Source organism: Astatotilapia calliptera, chromosome 16, assembly GCF_900246225.1.
Source record: "Astatotilapia calliptera chromosome 16, fAstCal1.2, whole genome shotgun sequence".
NCBI lineage: Eukaryota > Metazoa > Chordata > Actinopteri > Cichliformes > Cichlidae > Astatotilapia > Astatotilapia calliptera.
In genome coordinates, this window is record NC_039317.1 from 6,764,206 (window position 1) to 6,788,427 (window position 24,222).

Genomic DNA, 24,222 nt, shown 5'->3' on the forward strand with positions numbered 1-24,222 from the left:
TGAATCAACTTGGGGGAAAAAAAAACAACCCAAAAAGACTTTAAACTGGCAGCAAGTGAGACAATGTGTCATTCATATGTGGGAGGAGTGGTTGGTGAAAATGGGCCTCTGCCACTTTCATCCCATTAAAAACCAATAATCCATCAGTCTTTGTCATTTACAGCACTGATGATCCAAACAAATATGCTTTTTCTTTTTTTAGACTCCTTGATGAAAACAATGATGAGTGTAAAAAGTGCTAAAACAAAGATATGATTTATATCTGTCAGTCTGCCCCAGGGCAGCTGTGGCTACAACTGTAGCTGCCTCCACCAGTGTGTGAATGTGTGTGTGAATGGGTGGATGACTGGGTGTGTAAAGCGCCCTAGAAGGGACTAGCAAAAGCACTATACAAATACAGGCCATTTACCATTTATGCAAACATGCATGAGAACAGTTATCAGAGCATCTTTATTTTTTTATGTCACATGTTCAGACTGTTTTCTACTGAATGAGATGAGTAAAGTATAAAAGTCCTTTTGTGATTTTGTGATGCCTCACAACATGACCCATTCTAATTAGGATTATTTTAAATAATTTATAACAATTTCAAGGTGGAAACCAGTTGATGAAGTGATTAGGGTGTTGATTTTATGGGGTTATTGCAGTGTGGCAGATTTCAGTTCTGCCCTACCTCATTCACTGTAGCATTGAAGCAGTGAAACACACCCAGATACTAATAATACCTACGCTCTGCTCCAGACAGGGCAGGCTGGAGTTCATTCAGTCAACTGTGAGCGAGCTGACGCCGAGTGTGTGCATGAGCAATGAAAGACACCATCAGTGGAGCTCTGACACAAGTATTAACCACAGAAATGAGGAAACAGAGAGCAGATCCTCTGTTTTAATCCACACATGAATGAGGATTAAAATGTGGACAGTGACGTTTATCTTGAAAAACAGGAGGGGAAGAAAAGAGTCACGTAAATTAGTGACATGGTCACTCCTTAAAAGAAAAAACTGGATTTTTATCTTTAAGGACAAAAATATGAATCAGAATCAGGCATGTTTTACTCAGTGAGAGCCAGGAAGACTGATTTACAGGCTTGGGTCCAAACTTTAAATGCTTAGACGTCCGTCACACCGTTCTCAACAATGTTGCTCAACAGCCTTCAATATGTCAACACAATGCCACTAGAATGCAATCAACCTGCAGCCTGATTTCAGAAACACTCTGCAACTCACATTTAGTCCATTTAAATTGCCAGCGATTAGTTTTAGTGCGTCTAAAGCTACATACAGATTAGTACAACCATAAAAAGGGATGTAATAAATGTTTTAGTGCAGGTGAGGGGACGATCACTACAGACTGAACTTACATTATCCAGGGATCATTGTCTCTGTCAAAAGTTAAACATGGCTTCAGTGTTAGTAAAAACATGAGCTTACACAGCAACTGCATGAATAAGGAAGTAAAACAGAGTTTTAGCTTCAGGTGCAGCAGGAGATGAGGCGTAGAAGGAAATCTGCCACTGAGATTGTTGGCTTCACAGAAGTAATCAGTTACATTTCTGGAACAGAAAACCGAAAGTTTCCCTCATCAGTGTGTCAGTGATCTCAGGTATTACTAAACCAGGCCCGGGTTCCCCAGGCTTCAGTCTCCCTTGGCATTAAATCAGACAAGATAAAGTTCAGGTATAACTCGAACAGTCTTAAAAATGAGGAAATTATCAAACTATAACACAAATTGTCATCAGTGTGTTAAGTGGCAAAGAAGAAGCTGTGCAGCCTGGGCATGAAGTGATAAATAGTGATCAAATTCTCTAAAAATAACCAACAATATCATTTGTTTTGGAAAGATTCAAAAGTGTGAGCAGTGTCATCAGCCAGCAAAGCATAACAGTGTTGTTGACCAGCTCAGACATCATGCAGTTTCTAAATGCCTCTGCTCGTTCTGGCAGTACGTCATCACAGAGACGTCTTCATGTCGCCAATTATCCCCACAGCCATCATCACACCACACAGTTCTACAGACACTACATAATACTTACTTGTCCAACTGTCCTTTACTTGTGCAAAAAAGAAAATAAAACAAAATCAAATATAGTAGTTTTTCTCGTTTACAAATTAGAGGAGCAAAAATGCTGAAGCCTATACAGACATCCTTTCACATCACTTTAAATGAAGATTTTCCTTCAGCTGTGTCTTCTTAGTAACACTTACTCTTCAAGCCTTTGCAAATCTTTGGATTCTTTTTTTATTTACATTTCATACATCTTATTGTTGAAACTGGGATCATGATTCATAAATTATGCCTTTATTTGGTGTCATTTTTTTGCTGTTTGCAGGAACGTGCAAAATGTTGTGTTCTTCTTATAAAACAGTCAGATTTATTGTGGTTAAATGACTTGTTTGGAATCGTAAGACAGGTCAAGGATTGTTTTCAGTAATTTCCTGCTGATGATGATTCTCTGGCCCTTCGGCCGTTAAGGAAACACTCAGCAACCACATGTTCCTCTGATCAACTGCCTGATGTCTACTAAGCAGGAGGAGGCTATAAAAAGATTTCAGAGTGCAGCAATCGCAGCTTGCAGTTTCTACTGACTGAGATGTCATTAAGGAATGGCAGCTAAAGGGAGAAGGCCAAGAAACTGCAGGTCTGCAAGGCAGGGAAGCAAAGCAAACACCCTTTATGACTGCACTGGAGCTACTTCAAGAGCATGGAGGGGTTTCACTGAACTAATATGGTCTATGTGAAAAAGTAATAACGAGTAAAATCGTTCATCACACAGAGAGTGGTGTCCAAGCTGCAGTCATTTTGAGAACAAAGGCAAAGAAAAGAAGCCAGAAAACATTAAATATAATAAAAAATATATTAGTAAAATCCAGGAACAAACTTTAGTGTACTGTCAGTCAAGAGAGGAGAACTGAAAAGAGTCAAAACAAAGATATAAATAAAACCCTCGAAATCAATACAATGACTTAATTTAGTTTCTAACGAAAACAAGACAATAACGAAATAGAAGTTCATGGATGACGAAAACAATGATAAAAAGTGACTGAGACTTTCATCGAGGATAAAAAAGAGATGAAAATGTTCTAGAAGACGAGATCCAATCAGAGTGAATGACGTGCCCAGTTTTGCTGTCAAATGTCTTCAAGTAAAGACTAAAATAAGCAATACCCTGTTGTTGTAGGGTCTACCTTACAATATAAAGTGATTTGAGGCGGCTGATGTTGTGATTTGGTGCTAGATAAATAAAATCGAATTGAACTTAAAAATTTAAATAAATAAATAAATAAAATATTAATAATTAAAAAAAATGCTAAATGCTAGCTTCACAAACAATGCTTGTCCATCTATTCCTTCTTTTATATACAGACTTTGTGTAGTAATACTTTAGGTTGTGTGTGTGTGTGTGTGTGTGTGTGTTGATGCTGTTCAGAGTGTAGTTTCTTGTTATGTTGAGGGAAAGCTATCTGCAGCACTCTGACATGAAGCTTATGTTATATTAGTACAACACGTACTGTAGTGTCACAATGTGACATTTCACACTTACAGCATCGGCCACAGACATCCATGTAGTCATGCCTTCATAGGAAATTCACTGCCATGAGTTATATTTCCTGTAAATTTTTCTTTTCTTTTCTTTTCTTTTCTTTTCTTTTCTTTTCTTTTCACATAAACAAGACTAATTTGGGTCAATACTTTTCTAATCTGCGGGTTTATGTACAGACATATCTGCAATTTATGTTGGACCTGCAGCAGCTTACAGTGAATGTCTTTAGTATGCTCCGGCAGTGAGATAATGCGGATGACAGAAGGGGAGACGTTGATCATAATCCTGGATGAACTGAATGTAAGAAGAAAACAGAAAAGGAAGTCAGTGTCTGTGTGATGCTGAGTCAGGAGCACCTGTAAGAAGTCTGAATCAAATTGGCAACAAAAATAGGTCATGATCTCATTACTGGCAGGAAGATATTCTTCCAAAACAAGGCACCGACAGGACCTTTTGTTTTTTCATTCATTAAAAATGTCATATGTTATTCATATGATGGAGTTCAGTGTTTGGCTTCGTTTGGTTTGAAGTTTTTTGTTGCCTCTTATTACCTATTACCTTATCTTGGACTGTAATCCTCTTTTGTCTTTTTGTGTTTTAAGCAGAATTCTGTCCACTGATGTAATAATTTGGGTCTTGTACTACAGCCATGTAAAAAATAAAGTTTTCCAAGGATTCAGTCCTGAGATCTGGACTTTGACTGGGACATCGCTGCACTTGGATTCTTTTCTGTTTGAGTCATTCAGTTGTAGATTTACTGTTGTGCTTGGAATCATTGTTCTGTTGCACGAACCGATTTCAGTCAAGTTTGAGCTATCAGACAGGTGGCCTCACATTGGAATATTTTGGTATACAAATGAGTTAATGGTAAACTCAGTGACTTTAAGGTGATCAGATCCTATGTCCTCAGTCCTCCACCACCTTATGGCTCTGTGGGATGACGTTTTTGGATGTTTTTCTAGGCTGTATTGCCACATTCTTCTAGAGAGAGCAGACTTCCTCCTGGTAACCCTTCCAAATAAGCCATTTTAGTTCAGTCTTATTCTGTTTGCACCGTCATGAGCTTTTAACATGCTAACTGAGGCTAATCAGACCTGAAGGCTGGAAGATTCTGGGAAGATAGCGGCATTGTGTTAACACACTCCTGAATGCTGCACACCAGCCAACAGCCCAAACTTCTGCTTTTACAGATTTGCTCACACTGCTCGCAATTAATTCATTAAGTGCAGTTAATTAGCAACACCTAGCTGCTACTTACCCTATTCCTGTAGATGAGTAATGGTGCTCTTAGTTTACTTAGTTCTCTGTTTGGTTACTTAGTTTACTTAGTCATGTGAAAACTTTCTGTTTATGTAGTTTGACGATACTCAGCTGTCCATTTAGTGTATTTGCTTTAGCACTTGGTTATTTTTAGTCTCATATTTTCCAGGTACACGGTGAATAAACCTGCTTTTTCCCGTAAAGAGTGTTGGACAGCCTCCATAAATTTTAAACGGCATATAACAGATGGACACAGCCACTGTGATATCACCCACTGCTTTTGGGCTCTGCGTTTTGCACTCATCACATCTAAAGTAGAAACTTCTTGGATGGTCACTACACAAAGAGTCATATTAATGCCATAAAATGCTCAAAAAGGACTAAACAACAGAAGCATCGCTGAGATCTACCAGACAGCTAGCGGCTGATGCTGCCTGTATCAATAAAAAAAAACCCAATTCAATGTGATGAATTCATGAAATATTTACAAAGTCCAATACTGTTTTTTAAGTTGTTAAGGGAAGCACTTTAACAACCCATCTTTGGAGACAGCCTCAAGTGGCCACTGGAGGGACTGCATTCTTTGGCGTGGAGAGATTGAGCATCTATTCTGGGAACAGATCTCTGCCTCTGTCATCCAGACAGACTATTGTTCTAAGTGCTGCTAACACTGCATTGAGACCATTAAAAGTTCTCCTGCCTTTCTTTTTGTCATGTGTCCTCTTTGCCAATTTCATCCTGAGCCAGTCTCTCTGCTCTGCTGTTGTTTCAATATACAAATGTTCTCTTACACAGATGGGCTTTGGCCTCAGGAAAGTGATGTTACAACTCTGAAGAGATTTCTTTGTCCTATAAAATGGACAAAAACAACTGAACTGCCCAAGATGTTTCTTAGCTGGCTCTAACATATTCCATTTAACAGTCAATTTCTTTTGTGCTCAGACGCCAAGGATCATTCAGATGTCTTTCCACAGTTGTATCACTCTTAAAATATGTTTTATTATTCTCTCTTGCATGCAATAAATATCTGGAAGCGACTTTTTGGGGTAAAATAAATCAATTTCATGGCGATTAGGAAGAAAGGGACACTGTTTCTTTTCATCTGCGGAAAGATATCTGAGTGCAGCAGACATTCATGGAGAACATGTTGGCTTTAAGATGAACACTGATCCTGTAATAATGGGCACATAGGGGGGGCAGAGGAAGCCCAGTGCGTTTATGGCCAGACTGAGTCATTCAGAAAAGGTTAGCGCATGTTTACGTCAGCGGACATCGTGGAACCTTTAATGGCACTCTCGTGTGACAGCTTGTTTGCTTGCACGGGTGCGCACAAAGGTACATGCAAATGAACTGTGTTGTGCCTTTGTGTGTTTAATGTGTTAATGGCCAATGCTGCTTAACCACCCATGGACTGGACACACTGAGTCACCTCTCAGATGGCACAGCACCTAACACTCGTGGGTAGGAGGATGCACATATAAGTGACTTAGGTAGTCTAGTCAGAGAAAGTGCAGACCTCTGTCCCTTCAGAGATGTTCTATTCAAGTTGCCTATGTATGCAGCTCCATTCATGCTGCATATTTTCATATTTAGGAGGCAGATGGCTTGGCATAAACAGCTGAAATAACAGGAGTGATGCTCAGATGTTTTGTTCTGTCAGCACAGGCCTTTGCATTTACAACAGAAACACACCAGCAAACACAAACTGCTTGGTGAGAAACGTCCAGAGGAGGGCTGTTTTTACAGTGCTCGAGTTATTTAGAAAAGCAAGCGAGATCTGAGAATCCAGAAATAATCACAAATAAATACCAAATGACTTTGACATTGGTTGAAATCCTGTTGTTTAAATTATTTAAACTGCAGCTCGAACTCTGTAATCATATATTATGAACCTTGGCTGCTCTGTAATAATACAGTGGAGGAAATCATTATTTGATCCTAAGCTCATGTTTTGTGGCAGTTTTGTTTTAATTGAGAGTTTTGATGTAAAGAGACAGAATATCAACCAAATATCCCCCCAAAAAAACACATTGCACAAAAGTGAGGAATTGACTTGTATTTCATGGAGTGAAGTACGTGTTTGATTCCCAAGCCAAACATGGCTTAGTACTTGGTGGGAAAATCCTTGTTGGCAATCACAGCAGAAGGATATTTTTTGTAATTGGTCACCAACCTTGCGGACATTTTAATCCACTCCTCTTTACAGAAACTCCCTAAATCCTTTAGATTTCTTGGCTGAAGCTTGGCAGCTTGAAGCTTCGGCTCCCTCCACAGATTTTCTGTAGGACTGAAGTCTGGAGACTGACTAAACCACTCCATGACCTTCTCCATGTGCTTCTTCTTTAGGCACTCCTTTGTTGCCTTGATGATATGTTTTGGGTCATTGTCATACTGGAAGACCCATCTATGACCTTGTCCAAGGTGTTATTGTATGACTTAAGACTCTGTCCATAGGCCACTCAAACAATCCAAAGCATAATGTTTCCACCTCCGTGCTTGACAGGCGTAGTGTCCTTTGGGTCATGTTAAGCATTTCATTTTTTTTGGAAAGGTCAAGTTGGCAGATGCAAGAGAGCTGTTGATGCAAGTTGATGCAAAAGAGCTCGACTGTGGTTGCATCTGACCGCAGCACTTTCTCTCAAAGCTTCTCTGAGTCATTTAGATTTTGGCAAACAGGCCTGTACATGTGCCTTCTTGAGCAGGGGGACCTTGTGGGCACTCCAAGATTTCAGTCAGTTACAGTGTAATGTAATACCAATGGTGTTCTTGGTGACTGTGCTCCCAGTTGTGGCCTGATCCACCAAATACCTCATGATCATCCTCACCCGGCGAGGCAAGATCTTGCATGGAGCTCCATTTAGTTGATATTTTGTCTCTACTATTCCCACCTGTTTTATACTGGGTGAAGCTCAGGATTCAACCACAAGGAACTGGGAGCTAACAAAACAAAGTCTGCTATTAAGTTCTAGAAGTAAAGAACCATATCTTAGTTCCCCCTTACCAGGTAAAGGAGTTAGAAATGTATTACTTTACATTCATTATTCGAGTAGGGGAGACCGGGGATAGTTGTAACGTGGGTCAGTTGTAACACTTCCAATTTCTCCAATCAGGGCTAAGTTTCAAATGATGTGACTCATCCTGTGCATGCCCAATTCAGTTCTGCTATCACATGTGAAAAATCAGCACATTTTGTCAAACACAGACAATTTAACATGAAAAAAAGTAATTTATATGCCAAAAAGTAAGTTTTTCTACTTTATTTCAATTTCTAATAGCATTATCTGCTTTGCAGTTAAACTCATCAAACTTAAATTATGTTATTTGTATGTCTATGGGGATATATTCTGTGTAGGTCTTTAGTGCTAATGTTTTAGCCGTTGGCTGTAATGTTAGCTAGTTCATGGCTATAGGAGTCTGGGTCAGTTGTAACAGCAACAGTCTGGGTTAGTTGTAACAATAATGCAGATGTTAAAACTTACCACACTATTACTTTAACTTATATTAAACAAGTTGGGGCAACGACATCAGCAGAGAGAGGTTCACTGGTCGCTTTTGTATATGCGGTAATGCCATTGGCAACACAATTCCTCCACTGTTTGTGTTCCCACACATACATTATGCAGACCACTGTGTCAGAGATGGACCAGTAGGAAGTACTGGTAGTGGAAATAAATCAGGATGGGTGCAAGAAACAGATTTCCTCATCTTTCTGAAGCACTTTGCAAACCACACCAAGGTAAGCCATGATAAAAAGTAATGGAATTGCGATGCTGGTGAACAACTACATTTTTTCAGCTTCATTGTTATGTTCAAAATTGGTGCAAGAGTTGTAGGTTATGATGCCCACTGAGCCAATGAGGCCAACCTCGAGGAAGACCAACCAAAATTAATGAAATATTCAGTTGCAGAAAATTCCATAACTTGTCTTGTTTGGGGGGGTTGGAATATGTTCAAAAGCTAGATGTCTGCATTCTGTCACACACACACACAGCTACATAAATGGCTCTAAGTACAGTCATGTGTTGAATAAACAAAGATTACATGCTAATGTTTTGTTAGTACCCTTATTTCATTGTGTTACATTTCACCCCAGGGATATGTTACAACTAACCCAGACTATGGGGTTAATTGTAACATTTCACTCTTCGTGTTTGAGACCATACCATGCAATGGGTAACTGTGCTGCAGAGAAAATAGCTGCACTATTTAATAGCAGAGACATGTAAATACTTTGCATTACATTTTGAATCCACTACCTTAAAAGAGCTCCAATTTACAGACAGAAATGTCAAAAATGTTACAACTATCCCCGGTCTCCCCTACATGTTATTAAATTAACTCACAATATATAGTTATTTTTACAGTACTCCTCTGAGAAGGACAACTGTAATTAATCGCTGTTGATCTGGTTGAGAAATTACCTGGGTCCCAAACACACAGCTCATTCGGCCCTCTTAAGACCACTGAATGTGCCATGTGGCCCATTTGTAGCTTAGAGATTAAAGTAACTCAATCTTCTAGATCTTACCTCGCACAATAATAGCAGTACTACCTGTGCCTTCCTAAAACAAATGTAAACGATATGTTGGTGGACGTGTAAACCGGAGGTGCAGAGAACATGAAACACGATGTACTCGGAACATTAACGCGTTTGTTTAATTTAAGCAGATGTTTCTGCCTGGTCTTTAAAACCCTAGTGTGTTAAATTTCAGCTGCACTAATCAATATTGTACATTAACAATGGATCAAGTGACTGTTTGTCATGAAAGCTCTTTAAATGTCCCTTTTTTCAGCATCGTTGGACAATAACATTCAACATTTTACAAAACCTGTTACGAAACAACTTATTGCTTTCATGTTTGTTTTTCTAAGTCCATAGAGTCTCACTTGTATGTTTATAGCCTGTCGAATTGCTTAAATCCTTTATAGAAGCATAAAGTTTATCACTGCAGTGAAACCAGTTTGTGTGCACTTTGAATCTTCAAGCTGTTAAAGCGAACAACACTGATCAGATCACATGACCACTGGATTCTAGGCAAGGTGAGAGATGACGCGTAGGAGTTCTTACAGGAAATCCAGCCTTGTTGATGTTTTTCACTGCGACCTGGTAATAACACAGAGCGTGGTCTATTTCCTGCATAGCTGTGTCTTTGTGTTACAGAGTATTGGAGGAGTGTTTCTTCAGAGACAGATAATGAGTAGCTCAACACGCTGTCATTTCTGCGTTGGTACTTTCCTGTCAGCAGCGGCTAACCACCTAGCTCATCTTCAGTCTTAGTGCCTAGTTATCTTTGTGTCGTCTGTATCCAGACTCCCACTGTCTGTCATTATAGATCCTCAAATTAAACAAAAACATTTCTGTAAACCTCCGGGTGGTTTTCATCTTCAAGTAGGTTGCCTGATGAGGATTTGTGTTGTCTGCTTCCACCCTAGTACGGCTAAGGTTAATGGACTTTTAAAGGACTCGGCAACATCTCTTCTAGGTCAGGATAATAACGAGCCTCATCGTGAACTACTTTGTTGTAAGAAATAGCCTCAGTGAAACCTGTCGGCACCATCTTCTGTAGACTATAATTGTGATTTTTATCTTTTGAATGAAAGGACTCTCTGCTCTTAAGATGTTCATTTCCACGCTTTAAGCATTATTGTTTTGTGGAAGAGCAGTGTGTTTCAGATTCAGGCATTTTTAAACCCCAGTCTACCTGCCTGACCCCATACAACCACCCTGGTTAAAGCCTGCCAGTCAGCCCTATACTGTGTAGTATAGTTGGCTGCTGAAAGTTTGCACAAGCCTTCAATAAAAACCAATTTTTGTATTAAATAAAAAGTAATTTTGTAGATGACAGTGACTGTGACTTTCCATTTACCAGATTATTGTGCATCCTTCAAATCTAACCGGAGACCGTTCATTTACAGTATATGTAAATGTATATGTGGCAGTTTAATCCTGTCCAATTTCTCTGAAAGTGAGTGTGTTGATGTGACCTTTACCTTATCTTGTGACAGAACTGGAAAAAATTCCTACAGCCAGCTCATGCAGGCTTGAAGAAAGCTGAGACCAGTCAGGTTCAAGCTTTCATAGCAATATTTTAATCATCACAATTCTGGAGGTGTATTTCTTCAGGTGTGACACCAGCAGAGGCTACTTTTTATTTCGGTAAACTTTTCTGTGCTCTCCAGAATATAAATCATTATTTATAAAAATGCTTATCTATAAAAGCAAGTTTCTACAATCTAAGAAGCACAGACTGTACACAAAAGATGGGCATAACAAGTATGGGGCAGTAAGGACTCTTCACACTTGTGTGAATGTAAGAGAAAATCAATCACTGGTAACATCAGCTAAGCACTGTGCTAGTAATTGCTATATACATACCATCTATTTATAGTTATAAGAAACTGCAGTTTAAATTAAGATTACCTGATGTTCAGAGTCTTCAGTTCTTGAGCTTAAGGAAGAGTATGGTTGGTTGCACCCAGTGACACAACATTTGGTTTTCTTTCCTCATTGCTGAGAAAGCACATTAAGTAGCTGCAAGACAGGTATTATATTAGTGTACTGACCAGACAAGTAGGCAAACAGGTATACAAAGACATGCAAATAGTGCATTACAGACATTCTAGCAGCGGTCGTTTGTGTGCGAAAGAACAACTCTGTCAGGTGCATTTCTGTCCCTTTTGTAACTCTGTAGACCCTTCACATGGATATGAAGGGTATAATAAAAATAATAAAAAATATAAAATATAATAAAAACTTGTATAATAGACCAAAGGATAGGAAAAATAATAGGGGCCCTTTATAGTCACATGGTGTGTGTTTTCTTTTTAGTACAGTCCTCTGAGAGAGCGCCAGAAAGTCAGTTTTTAATGAAGTGCACAAGTTCACTTACATCCATTAACATTCTTCCCTCAATAGATGAACAAACGTTTTGTTACAATACCACGAGGGATCACCTGAAAAAAACACTGGCAGTAGCTGGGCGATGAGCATCTGTGTATGCATCCAAGCTATCGGCTCACTCATGTCAGCTAAGCTTTAAAGGTCAAAGTTCTGAACACACCCAGACTACTCACCAGCCGCCTGAGGCCTTGTGGTGTCATCTGCCATCAGGCTTAGACAATTCTGCATGAAGTCAGGACCAAAACCACAGGCAGACACACTGTAGCAGATCTTTGACTGACACATAGATAACTGACATATACTATATATGCAAATCATTTGATAAGGAGTCCATTATTGTTGTATTTGTTTTTACTATTTTCAAAGATGAGAAAGAAACTGAAAACATAGCCTTATAACTATTTCTAAAGTATCCCAAATCAGTGTAAAGGTGCTTCAGTTACCAATAAGGCATATGATAAAATGTTATCTTACTGATTAACTGAAAAATTTCCGGGATCAGATTAATTTGAGTCTAAAACCCACAAATGGTAGCATTTTATAAGTGACTTCCCCCGGTGTACTTCCCCCTGAAATTAAATGGAATTTCAGTGAATTTTATTTGAAATTATAACTTAATTATATTTATTTAAACATCCTTCGAGGTAGGTACACTAGAGTAAGGGTAATACATCAGGTTTTACAGGAAAAAAGAAATAGTTATACTGGAAGTAAGTTTAAATGCTTAGTAATAAATCGTGATTTGTTAGGCAAGAAAATAATCCACTCCAAAATTGGACCTGTGCCCCAAAAAGTACAAGGTATGGAAATATTGTTTGTTTTTCTGGAAAATTATCAGGAAATTAGCCATTAATTAAAATTACCTATGTAGTATTTAACATTGCATAGAGTCTAATTTTTGTCTCCTTTCCAGCACTATACACAGAAATCAGGCACTATTTGCGATTACTTTTCCACTACTACTTACAATCTAATTATTTCTTCTTTCCTGTGACATACAACTTCTTGTGACCTACTTAATATGACTTTTACAGTACTTGAAATTGCTTATGTAATAAATTGTATCTTCCAGTTAAATACCCAAAGTTGTTAAATATTTAGAATTACTCACTTTCACACACAGGTTTTTTTTTCATGTAAAAACCCAAATTGTTACCTCCCTATTCTACTACAACTACCTGTAAGTATGTGTAGGTAAATACATTGTAACTTTAAATAAAATAGAGAGAAATTCCATTTAATTACAGAGAAATACATCCTTAGTTGCAAGTGGTATTATAAAGTGTTACCAACAAAATATTTAGTTATTTATTCTTTCATTTATTATTGTATTGAACATATTCTTATTACACTTTTATTCAAGTAGTGTGACTGTTTGTTTGTCTCTATACACCAGGTTCAGCAGTGCTTCCAATTTTTTTGTATACTTGTGCTTACATAACAATAAGGGTTGTCTTATCTTATCCTATCTTATCTTATATAGTTAAATTCAAAGCCAAGTGATTCTGAGACATCATCTTGTGTTCTGGAAAATTCATAGGGTTGTTTTTCAAACATTTTCATTTTTACAAACGCTGATAACCAACATTATAGCTGCAGCCTGTCAGTTTTACTGCCCAATTGCCCCAAAACAAGTTCCTCTTTCATCTGATCTTTGTGATTACTTCATCACATAAAAGGGGAAAGTAAACCTCCTCATCCTTATCAGCTTACAATCTTCCCTTTGTTCGCTTAAATGAAATATCATTTAAAACTGTATTAAAGTGAAATCTGAAAATGACATCAAAGTTTCTGTCATCACAAGTTAGAATTTTTTTAAAAAAATCTTAAATGAGAAGCTAAGGCAGACAGGAGGAGGGAATCCCCCTGCTGATCGGCTAGTTTCCTATCAGTGTTCCTGATGCTGACTCACTGACGCTGGTGTGCAGCCTGGCTCCCTTAGGGGCTCCACGCTACCCACAATCCACAACCACGCAGCTGACACAGCTTAAACGTCACACTGCTGATCGGTGGTTTCATCTCACCTCCCGGTCTTATCGTCGTGGACAACACAGAGGAAAGGAAATGGTTCTTACTCGTGAAACCGAATCTTAAGTCACCTATTCCCTGACTCATTCACTGATGTGTTTATGTGTAAGGGTGAGCAATGTGGAAGGGGATTCGTTTTTGACACGAGGAAAATAAATCTCACATCAGTTTTTTATATATAATGATGTTGAATGGGGATGTAATTAGTTTTGTATACTGTACTTTTCACTTTGTTCAGTTTGCAATTTTCTCCCTTTTTTGTTATGGATTTTGCTGCAATTCCTTAATAAATTGCTTTATTTTTTGTCTTTAAGTCTGTTCATTTTTATATGTTCTCATTCAGTCCTCTCACAGTGTCAGGGGATTCTGCAGTTTATTTCTAAAGAATCATTAACAATAATTCATGTTTGAGAGTGAGCGAAAAGCTTTCTTGTGGATACTTAGCATGAAATTCTTGTGAGGATTCTTCCACAGAAATCCATGAGGTAGGTACAGCAGCTGGGGAAAATATCTACCAGACACTACATAGTCCGAGGAAATGTGTCGTGCCACGGCGGTGTATGTGTTTCAGTGGATAGTACTTTGTCTATATAAAACAGGCTTGTCTTAAGGGGGGTTAGTGGTTCGAATGCTGTCTTTTAAATGGTGGCTGTGTGTCTCCCAAGCAGTGGGTTATGTGGAGGCGTGTGCGTGACAGCCAACTTCATATCTCATATTTTGGACTTTGAATGCTTACAGAACAGCTCTTTGGAAGTGTGTGTAACTGTGTGGGAGGGTATTCATTTTTTAAATCCCACATCAGTTTAGAACAGTTTTATGATGTTGAATGGGGATGTCTGTACTGTACTTTTGTATACTGTACTTTTCACTTTGTTCGGTTTGCAATAATTTCACTTTTTTTTGTTATTGATTTTGCTGCAAATCCTTAATAAATTCAGACTCAATCAAAATCAGAGTACTTTAATAGTCCCTAAGGAAATTATGTAATTGTTTCATTTTGTTCTTTAAGTCTGTTCATTTTTATGTGTTCTCATTCAGGATACAGTTGTCTTTTCAGTCCTCTCACAGTGTCAGGGGATTCTGCAGTTTATTTCTAAAGAATCATTAACAATAATTCATTGTTAAGGGAAAACCTTTCTTGGGGATACTTAGCATGCAGATGTGGTGATTATCAATGTGGGTGTGATCTAAAGAGGATTTTTAAGTTTGTGTTCTAGTGAAATTCTAGTGAGGTTTCTTACATTGAAATCTATGAGGTAGGTTCAGCAGCTGGGGAAAGTATCGGCCATCATTGCTTCCTGTATAACTTCCTGTATTGCTGTTAACAGTTAGTAGAAGGCCAAGTATTTTGCCCACTTATCTATTAAACAACACACTTTTCTTCAAGACATACAGAAGATTAACTGTACTCACTGCAAATGACCACTGGTTACTGTTTGACAGATTTAGACAGACATTTGTCCTGGTGTAAGATGATCACACTAAGCCCATGGAATTTGTGAATTGATTGGTCACTAGTAATTGCAAAAAAATAAAAAAAGAAGAAAAAAATCAAATACCCTCTAATTCAGAACAAGATTAAGAGTTTTCATTTAAGCATTTTTAAAGAGATTTAAGACACTGCTTTTGTTTGACCTCTGATTTGCATTCTATTACTCAGATACAGGGGTATTTCCAGGATTATTAATTTATGAATTTATTGATTTAAGTGCAGAAGAAGAATAAGGCCGTGGGGTGTCCACAGGAACTCGGAATATCTAATGAGGAATAAATGGATTGTGAAAAACACAGGGCACAATTTTCTGGTTTCAGTGGAGCCCTATGTCATCATAGAGGTGGTGTTACATGACTGTTTAGTGAAATTGATGAAATGAGTATTTAGGTCTTTTATTTAAGTAATAGAACAAGTGTTTTAAGCTCAAACAATACTTACAGCTGAAGGACATTTTAATTAGTTACACACTGATAGGTAGTTTTATAATATTAACAATAAAAAAATAATAAGTCACTGGAGGCTTAAAGAGTATTGACTACAAAGTGCAATGATTGCACATAAAATACAGTGGAGTGGAAGTAGAAAGTTGTAAAAGTAAAGTATAAGTACATTTACTCTGTACTTCAGCGGCTACTTATCCATATTCTAGCTCATTCAATGGCTTTGAGAATAGCTGCATTCTTAGTACTTTAATCAAATGTCAGTGGTAATAATTACTATTTTTTTAAACAAACAGTTACGTACTAGCAATGCAATATTATGCACAGGATAAATATTTTGGGTCAGAATTACTGTGAACACACACACAAACACATAAATGCTAATAATTAACAGTAGCTATCGCTGAAACATAGATGGTACTTTTAGCTTCCCTGTTTTAAATAAATATGTATCCGGAGTATATATGAATCTTTTTTGTTTTGAAGTAACACGAATTAGTAGATTTTATTATAACAGTCAAAATATCAGCAAATATCAGCAAAGTTAAATTAAATTATGAAATCTTTGCTTACCAACAGTTAAATTCTACTCTTAAACTAGACGCTCCTGGTTACTTGGCAACGCATAAACCTCATTGGCCAATCAGATACTTAGCAAAGGGCATTGATACAGTCTGACGCGACCATTATTATGTGATCTGCAGATGATGAAAACTGAGGTTTGGAGTTAATATTTAAAGTTAGCATTTTATTTTAACTATCCTCGCTGTATTTCTCACATTGTACTTTCTAAGTGTAAACGGCACATTACATAGTCCGAGGAACTGTGTCGTGCCACGGCGGTGCATGTGTTTCGGAAAGGTCGTACTTCGGCTATATAAAACAGGCGTGTCTTCAGTGGGTTTGTGGTTCTAACGCTGTCTTTTAAACGGTGGCTGTGTCTCTCTGTCGGGCAGTGGATTATGTGGAGGCGTGTGCGTGACAGCAAACTTCACATCTCACGTTTCGGGCTTTGAATGCTTACAGAACAGCCTTTTGGAAATGTATGTATCTTTTAAAACCCTCCTCAGTTTCTTACGCAAATCTGTGTTTTATTTTCGTAGTTGGGGAAAGTGGTGCGTTCGCTAAGTTTGAATTGCTAAATTTAAAGTTTGCCGTGCTGTAGCCACGATTCAAAAACGTGTCGCCGGTTGCGCTATTTTAACGTGAGACGTAGATACCTAAAGTGTGTTGCTTGAGGATATTCTAACTTTGCATAACCGCTGAATTCACAAAGGGTTTTATGGCCATATGGCTAAGCTAACCATAATACTATCTTGCTAGTGTAGTGATAAAGCATTCTTATCGTCAGTTTCAGAGCAGAGTTTGGTACGCGTTTTAAATGCTGTTAGCACTGAGCCTTATTTGCTGTACATAGAGTAAAACTTGATTTTGACCTCCGCACGGCTAAATTGACAAGTCAGCTGGAACAAATAACTGCTGTTTAAAATTTTGCCCAACGTGTGTCGCGGCGACTTTTGTCGCTCCATGTAGTGGGGAATAACTATTAGTAGTACCGGTTGTTTATTCGGGAGACCCCCGGCTTTACTGGACTTGAAGCTAGCTCGGTGTTTGTCTCTCAGCGGTTCTGGAATAAAAGGCAGGCTTGCGCAGTGAGCTGTTCTAGAAACCTCACGGGCTCTGTCCTTTTACTGTGTGTAGCGTGCAGGTTGTCTCGTGCTCGCGTTCTCCTGTGCTCGTGCTGAACGCTCCTGTTGCTGCTCCTGTTTCACGGCAAGAAAATGGTTCTTGATTACATTTAACTGCGCCCCCCCACCTCCTTTAGACACTCATTACTACAGCTAGACCAAATTTGGTAAAATTAAGAGAAAATGATTTTGTTTCCTTTAAAGAATTGGCTAATATTTTCACATGGTAGACTTTATTTGGTATGTGTCACACTTGAGGGCTGTCACTAACATTTTGTTTTTTCTGTCCTGCCTCCTTAGTCAATCTAAACTTTTTGAGAAGATGGATAACAAGGAGGAATCAAACAGTTGTCCCTTCAGCGTCTTGACTTGGGAGCAGGTGAGCCGGCTCAATGAAGTTCTGACTGAGGTCGTGCCCGTTCATGGACGGGGGAACTTTCCTACTTTGGAGGTGCAGCTGAATGATATTGTGGCTCGGGTGCGCTCCCGCCTTGAGCTCAGCGGCATTAAGGTGAAGGACGTACGGCTTAATGGCTCCACAGCCAGCCACGTGCTGGTGCAAGATATTGCCTGGAGCTACAAGGACCTGGACGTCATCTTCAGGGTGGACTTGCCACGTGAGGCTGAGTTCAAGCTCATCAAGGATGTTGTGCTCAGTACCCTGCTGGACTTTCTGCCTGAGGGTGTGAACAAAGAGAAAATTACACCGATGACCCTCAAAGAGGCCTACGTGCAGAAGCTAGTCAAAGTGAACACAGAGCAGGACCGCTGGAGCCTCATCTCCCTCTCCAACAATAATGGCCGTAACGTGGAGCTGAAGTTTGTGGACTCAATACGTCGGCAGTTTGAGTTCAGTGTGGACTCTTTTCAGATTGTGCTGGACTCCATGCTCTCCTTCTATGAGGTGGAGCAGGCACCCATGTCAGAGGCCTTTCACCCCACTGTTGGCGGGGAAAGCATGTATGGAGACTTCAACACTGCGCTGAGCCACCTGCGAAACAAGCTCATTGCCACCAAGCGGCCTGAGGAGATCCGAGGCGGTGGCCTGCTGAAGTACTGCAACCTGCTGGTGAGGGACTTCCAGCCTGCCAGCGAGGAGGAATTCAAGGGCCTGGAGCGATATATGTGCTCACGCTTCTTCATTGACTTTCCTGACATAGGAGAGCAGCAGCGTAAGGTGGAATCCTACCTCCAGAGCCACTTTGTTGGCGAGGAGAAGAGCAAATACGACTACCTCATGATTCTCCGGCGAGTGGTTAACGAGAGCACGGTGTGCCTCATGGGTCACGAGCGACGGCAGACCCTTCACCTCATCTCGCTGATGGCCTTCCGAGTCCTGGCGGAGCAGAACGCGATCCCCGACGCGTCCTGTGTCACCTGCTATTACCAGCCAGCGCCTTATGTCCGGGACCACAACTTCAGCAACTACTATGTGGCCAACCAGAACATTCCAACATGGCTGCCGTGTAACTGACGAGACAAACGACTTGGGATGAGCAAGATGGCGTCGCTGCTGCTTTTGAGAAGAGAAGGAATGAAATTAAGAAAAAAAAAAAAAAAACATAAAAAATGTTTGGCAATAAATAATTTGTTCCTCTCAAGGCACAATTATATTTAATTGGACGAGCGTTTTGCTTTTGTTTTCTCATTCCTTTACCGACAGAAGTGTCTAGGTCATTGAATAGAAAGTGATATTTTTAAGTGTTTTGATTTTGTTTTTTCTTTTTCTCTCATGTTTGGTTGTTTCACTGTTTATCAATCCCATTCTTAATGGAGTTGCATTTTGTGCCTTAACCTCCAGGTTTATCCCATCAGTAATTTAAGTATGGGCTGTGATTTGGAGAAAGGAAAGAGGAGCTAATGCCGTAGCCTTACATTTGGTTTTCATCTTGATTTAAAAAGAAAAAGGTTGGAAAAAAAGTTGATAAAAAATGCATAAAATATTGAAAAATAGTATTATTGTATTATTGGGGAAAAAGTAACAATGGGTGACTGCCAAAAAAAAAAAGGGGGGGGGGAGAGAAAGCTCATCACCGGTGTTAAAGTTTACTGTGGAGGGAGAAAAGGTGGTACACTAATATCCTGTCAGAAATCAGCGGGAAGCGAGGAGTCGATTTGTTTTAATTCATTTTGACATGTAAATATTTCCGAGACATCTGTGCCAGCGGTGCCTGTGATTTGTAAATGATGCAAAAGAGAAAAAAAAAATAGAAGTATTTTTTTATTTTTCCACTGTGAATTTCAACATAAGATTGGCTCCCCTCCCTCCCCCTTGTTTCCTCAGCCTTGTACCTTTCAGTCGAGACTGGCTTCGAGTGGAACTCTCAGACAGCGTAGGCCTCAAATACATGACCTCACTACTTTCCCTGTCTTTTAAGTCCGAAAGCCTTGCCATTGACCTCAGCATGCCACGGCCCCTGGGTTATTGTGGGAGGCAAATGGACAGGACTGAGCCTGGTGGGGGGGGTTTAGAGAATGTGCTTGGCTGGGAGTCCCGGATTGACAGGCTAGTTGTCTCTTCCCTTAAAAGGAGCAGCACATGGAGGGGCCCGAAGGGTTGTCCCTCACAGCTACTGCATGCTCGACAGCAGCCCTGAAATGGGAGCCACCTCTGACGCAGCTCGGTGCCTCTCCAATTACTCTTAGTCTATAATTATCATCCTTCTCTTTTTTTTGTCCTGGGGTTAGCTACCTTTGAAGCAGGGAGCTGGAGCCTGGTTGTGTGATCTGCAGCAGCCCTACCACCTTACATATGTGGCAGCTGAATCACTTCCTGTCCTCATCTGTTGCCTGATGGGACACGGAGCGTTTTGAACCCCTTTTGTGGTCATGGGGAGGGCAGACAACATGCCTGCTAGTGGGATACCATTCCCCCTCTCAGACCTGGAATTTCATCAGTGTGGAAGCTACGACCAAAACGGCAGCAGAGATGAAGTCGCCGCTCCAAACCTATGAATTTCTATTTGTAGCCAAGCCTAATATTAGCTGTTAATTTCTGAACACCTGAACACACTGATGACCTAAGCTGGAAGTATTTCTGGCCACCACTGCTCCTGTTGGTTTTCCTGACATCACAGCAGCCAAGTTTGAGAGGATTTCCTCATGAATTTGTTCCCCCAAATGCACTGAGTTTCTCAGAAGTTCGGCTCCCTGTATTGCTGCTGCTGATCTCACTGTGGCTTGTGTTGGTACGAGATAACCACAGACTTATCTGGTTGGCTCATAATGTCGGGGTTGATAGAACAATTGAGGGAGATCAGTTTGGTCTGGCTGCAGGTCACATTTGAGGGGCAGGTTGTGCCGTGTCAGCTTAGCTGCAGCGTGTTTTTGTTTTTTGTTTTTTTAAACTTCTTTTAAGAACATGCTCTTGGACCAAAAGTCTGCTTTACAACCAGCAACTGAAGCACTCAAGTGCCTGTCACTTTGTGGAGAGTTGATCTTTTTAAAAGGTTTTTTAATGGTGGTCATAAAGGGGGAAAGGTTAGCAAAAGTTTTCTTTCAGCCTGTGAAGCTTTGATATAAAACTGTCTGTATTAGATAAAAGTTTATAAGGTGAATGCGCATATTTTTGGTTGAGGAGCAAAGTAATTTTGTTTTGACTTTAAAATTTGAGGGATTTTTTTTTTCCTATTAAGATTATTTTTCTTTAACATTAGTTTGTCCCAAACCTTATTTTGTCTTTAAAATCTGCAGTCATTCCCATGACAGCCATCTGAGCCTCTTGATCTTAGGTTTTTTTTTTTTTTTTTTTTTTGTTATAAGTTTGGGCCGTCACGTCGCTGTAGTCATGTTGACCTCTGTCTTGCCCAAATGCATTCTGTAATCTGACATTTTGAGATTTTTTTTTTTTTTTTTTTTTTTTTCCTAACAGGTGCTGTATATTTACACCTTTCAACTGAATAATCTTTCCAGCATTTGCCTAGGACTGTATTCTCTAAAACAGCTGGGCTAATTCAGTTTGTCTGACTGTTCTGTTCCCCATCTGAAGCACGAAATACTTAAAGTGCACTGACGATCTGTACGGTGGCACAGTAGCTGGAGGTCACAGAGTAAAGACCCCCTCCCACACTGGTGGAACACTTTAAAGAGGCCTTGGTCAGTTGCTGTGTGAGCCGTGCTGGTCCTCAGGGACTGCATGTTTTTGAAGACAGTTTTGTCCCCTTCATATTTTGTTTTTCTTTTAAATTTATGAGAGCAAATTGGTTTAATCTGCCCTTGATCCTGAGATGCCCCCTCCCACCTCTCTTCATTTTTCGTCTTTCCTTTGTTGTAATCCTGACTCTCCCTCTGCTCACCCTTACTACAGGCTCTTCCTAGATAAGGTGGAGGTAGGCTGCAGACTTCAGCTCGTTACACCCCGACAGCAGCCCTGCTTTTTATCTTTACACCCATTCGCTCCAAAATGTTATCGTTACTCAGAGGCTCTCCTAGGTTTGTGCCAAAAGCTGTATTTTTAGTGGTGTTCTCCTAACCCTGAGACGTCGTCTCTGAAAGCTCGGGGACAGAACATTGACTCTCAGGCTAAAATCCTTTTTTTCCTAGTGGATTATGGTCTTTGAAGTAATGATGAGGCTTGGAGCAACATGCAGAGCCAGCTGCTGCTCACAGTTGGAGTTTGAAGCCTGCTGTGGTGAAAACCAGCCTCTTAGGCTTTTTGTTGATGTCGCTCACCAACAGCTGTTAAGAGCGAGGTCAAAGAGACTGCGAGCAAATTTGCATTTTCCTAGAAAGTTGATAGCAGTCTGGAATACTAGTCCAGTCCCTTTTTTTTTTTTTTTTTTTTTTTTTCTTCTTTTTTTTTTTTTTTTTCTTCCCCCCCCCAATCCTCCTTTGCCCCACCCTGCTTTCACATGTTTACGGTTATTGTGGCTTTCTCTGATGACTATGCCCGAGCTTTTGCGGGGCTTGTGTCTAACCCTTTCCTTTACTGGGCTGACGTATGTCTGAACTCTGTGAATGGAAAGGGAATATTGTAGTTTGCATTTATTTTCTGGCCACTTTTTTCTGCTGTAAACTTGCCAGTGTTTCTTTCACACCACCTTGAGTTGGCTCACATGTTTGGGCTGCTGTTAATTGGTACAGCGTTTTTCTTTTCCCCCCCTTATGACACCTGTAGCTGTATCCTTTGCTAGAGGGGAGATGCAGATGAGCTATTTAGTGGTTATGCTTGTATAAAGTGCAAGTCTTATGCCATAGGAATGTGATAGAAGCTGTCCTACAGTTTCTGTATGACGATGATTTATTTTGTTTGCAGCAGAAACAGATGTGTGTTTACGTTAACATGTGGTGGAGCGTGTTTGTTTGCGCCTGTGTGAAGGGATGCCTGTGGTAACACAAGTTGAATGGGGGGGGGGGGGGAAGTGGGGAAAATATGAACTTTGTCGCACTATATATATATATTTTTGGAAATAGTTAATGCAGAAGAGCTTTTGTCAGCTTCGTGATTGTGACTTTGATGGTTACAACCATTAAACTATTTCATTTTTCAGCACTTTTACCTCACTAGAGTTTTTTTTTTTTTTTTCTCCTTTGAATGGAAATGTACATGTACATCAGGAAAATGTGTTTGAAGAAGAAATAATGAATAAAGAGTATTCAATGCAATATGTGCCTCATTTGTTTGTTGCTTGAAAGCTTGCATGTAAAACTGACAATGTTTTAGCATGACAGTCAAGTGATTTAGACTTAAGAAAATGGGAGTTTAGCAGAATTTTACTTAATGTGACTAAAAAATTTTGGAAGCAAGACTAGAAGTGTGGAGAAATACGAGCTTTGACTAAAGAACCGAGGCGGTCCTTTATTGTGAACCTGCTGTTGTGCTCTGTAAACTTTAAATTTCCTTTCTTTATACGATAAAGCATCACATCATGGGAGGATTATGGTCGAGTAAAATGACTCGGCAATACACATTATAGCAGCTAGAACAAATGCAGGCGTGAAGCAAAGTTCGTGATGCTACGTTAAGAGTTCACAGCAGGAATACACTAGAAAATATGACGGGGTTTCAAAAGTTGACCTGAAACTGACATTTAAACTGAAGTTTTAAGTACAAGCACAGTAAATGATCCTGAGTTTTTGTGTCATGTTACAGTAGAGATCATTACATAACCTAAATTAAAAAAAAAAAAAGAAAAAAAAAAAATGCAGAAAGTTGTTAAAAATTACAATTTCAAGCGATTCTGACATGGATAAAAGGATAAGCAGTACATAGGCTCTTCTCTTCAAATGACTTAAGCTCATGTATACCTGTGGTGTGTTGCCAGCTTGTTCTGGTTGATTTTGTTCCTCTTAAGCCACCTGCTTTGTGGAGCCATAACTTTATCCTTCTATCAATTATTTATTTTGATTAAATCAGAGATGGGTTATTTCAGTATTCCAGTGTTAGCAACTTGAAGCCTTTTCCCCCTTACTCTTTTTTTTTTCCCTTTTCACCACCATTTAGCTGAGACTGGTGGTGAAAGCACTTCTGATCATTTTGAGGCTCAACACCTGCTGCAGATCCACACTTTAGGTCTTCGTGATATTTGGGCCAGTTCTCCTCAGCAGATTATTAGATTAGACTTTGGGCTTGTGGTGACTGCAATGCCAGCTCAGTCCAGATTCTCTCAGAAGACGACATCCTGTAAAACAAGAAGGAACCATGTGCTGCGCAGTGGTGAACGGGCCACTGTCGAACATCTGATGACATTGTGTTTAACCAATCCTCTGGTAACATCCATCTTCTCTTAAAATTCCTAGAAGGTTCTTCCCTTGAACCTTTACCTGAACCGCTGCCATCAATAACTACCATCTAGTGAAATGATTGCTGCCAACTTTACTTCGCTTTGTCAGGTAATTACAGAGATTAGAACCAGGTGCTAGATTAGCACCA

General features: G+C 39.7%; 1 protein-coding gene across 2 annotated transcripts; it reads left to right on the forward strand.

Moving 5' to 3' along the window:
* Positions 1–16,305: 16,305 nt before the first annotated feature.
* On the forward strand, positions 16,306–19,559 carry tent5c (terminal nucleotidyltransferase 5C). Of its 2 annotated transcripts, none has more exons than XM_026145474.1 (2): positions 16,306–16,382; positions 17,652–19,559. In XM_026145474.1, exon 2 carries the CDS (start codon positions 17,674–17,676, stop codon positions 18,823–18,825), a length of 1,152 nt encoding a protein of 383 aa, XP_026001259.1. In that variant the 5' UTR covers positions 16,306–16,382; positions 17,652–17,673; the 3' UTR covers positions 18,826–19,559. The 2 variants fall into 2 exon arrangements, with proteins under 2 accessions (XP_026001259.1, XP_026001260.1); XM_026145475.1 differs by lacking the exon at positions 16,306–16,382 and adding an exon at positions 16,598–16,706.
* The last annotated feature ends 4,663 nt before the right edge of the window (positions 19,560–24,222 follow it).

Bases quoted from the DNA above. Each gene is read 5' to 3' on its own strand.
- tent5c (XM_026145474.1), top strand. From the start codon at position 17,674: ATGGATAACAAGGAGGAATCAAACAGTTGTCCCTTCAGCGTCTTGACT.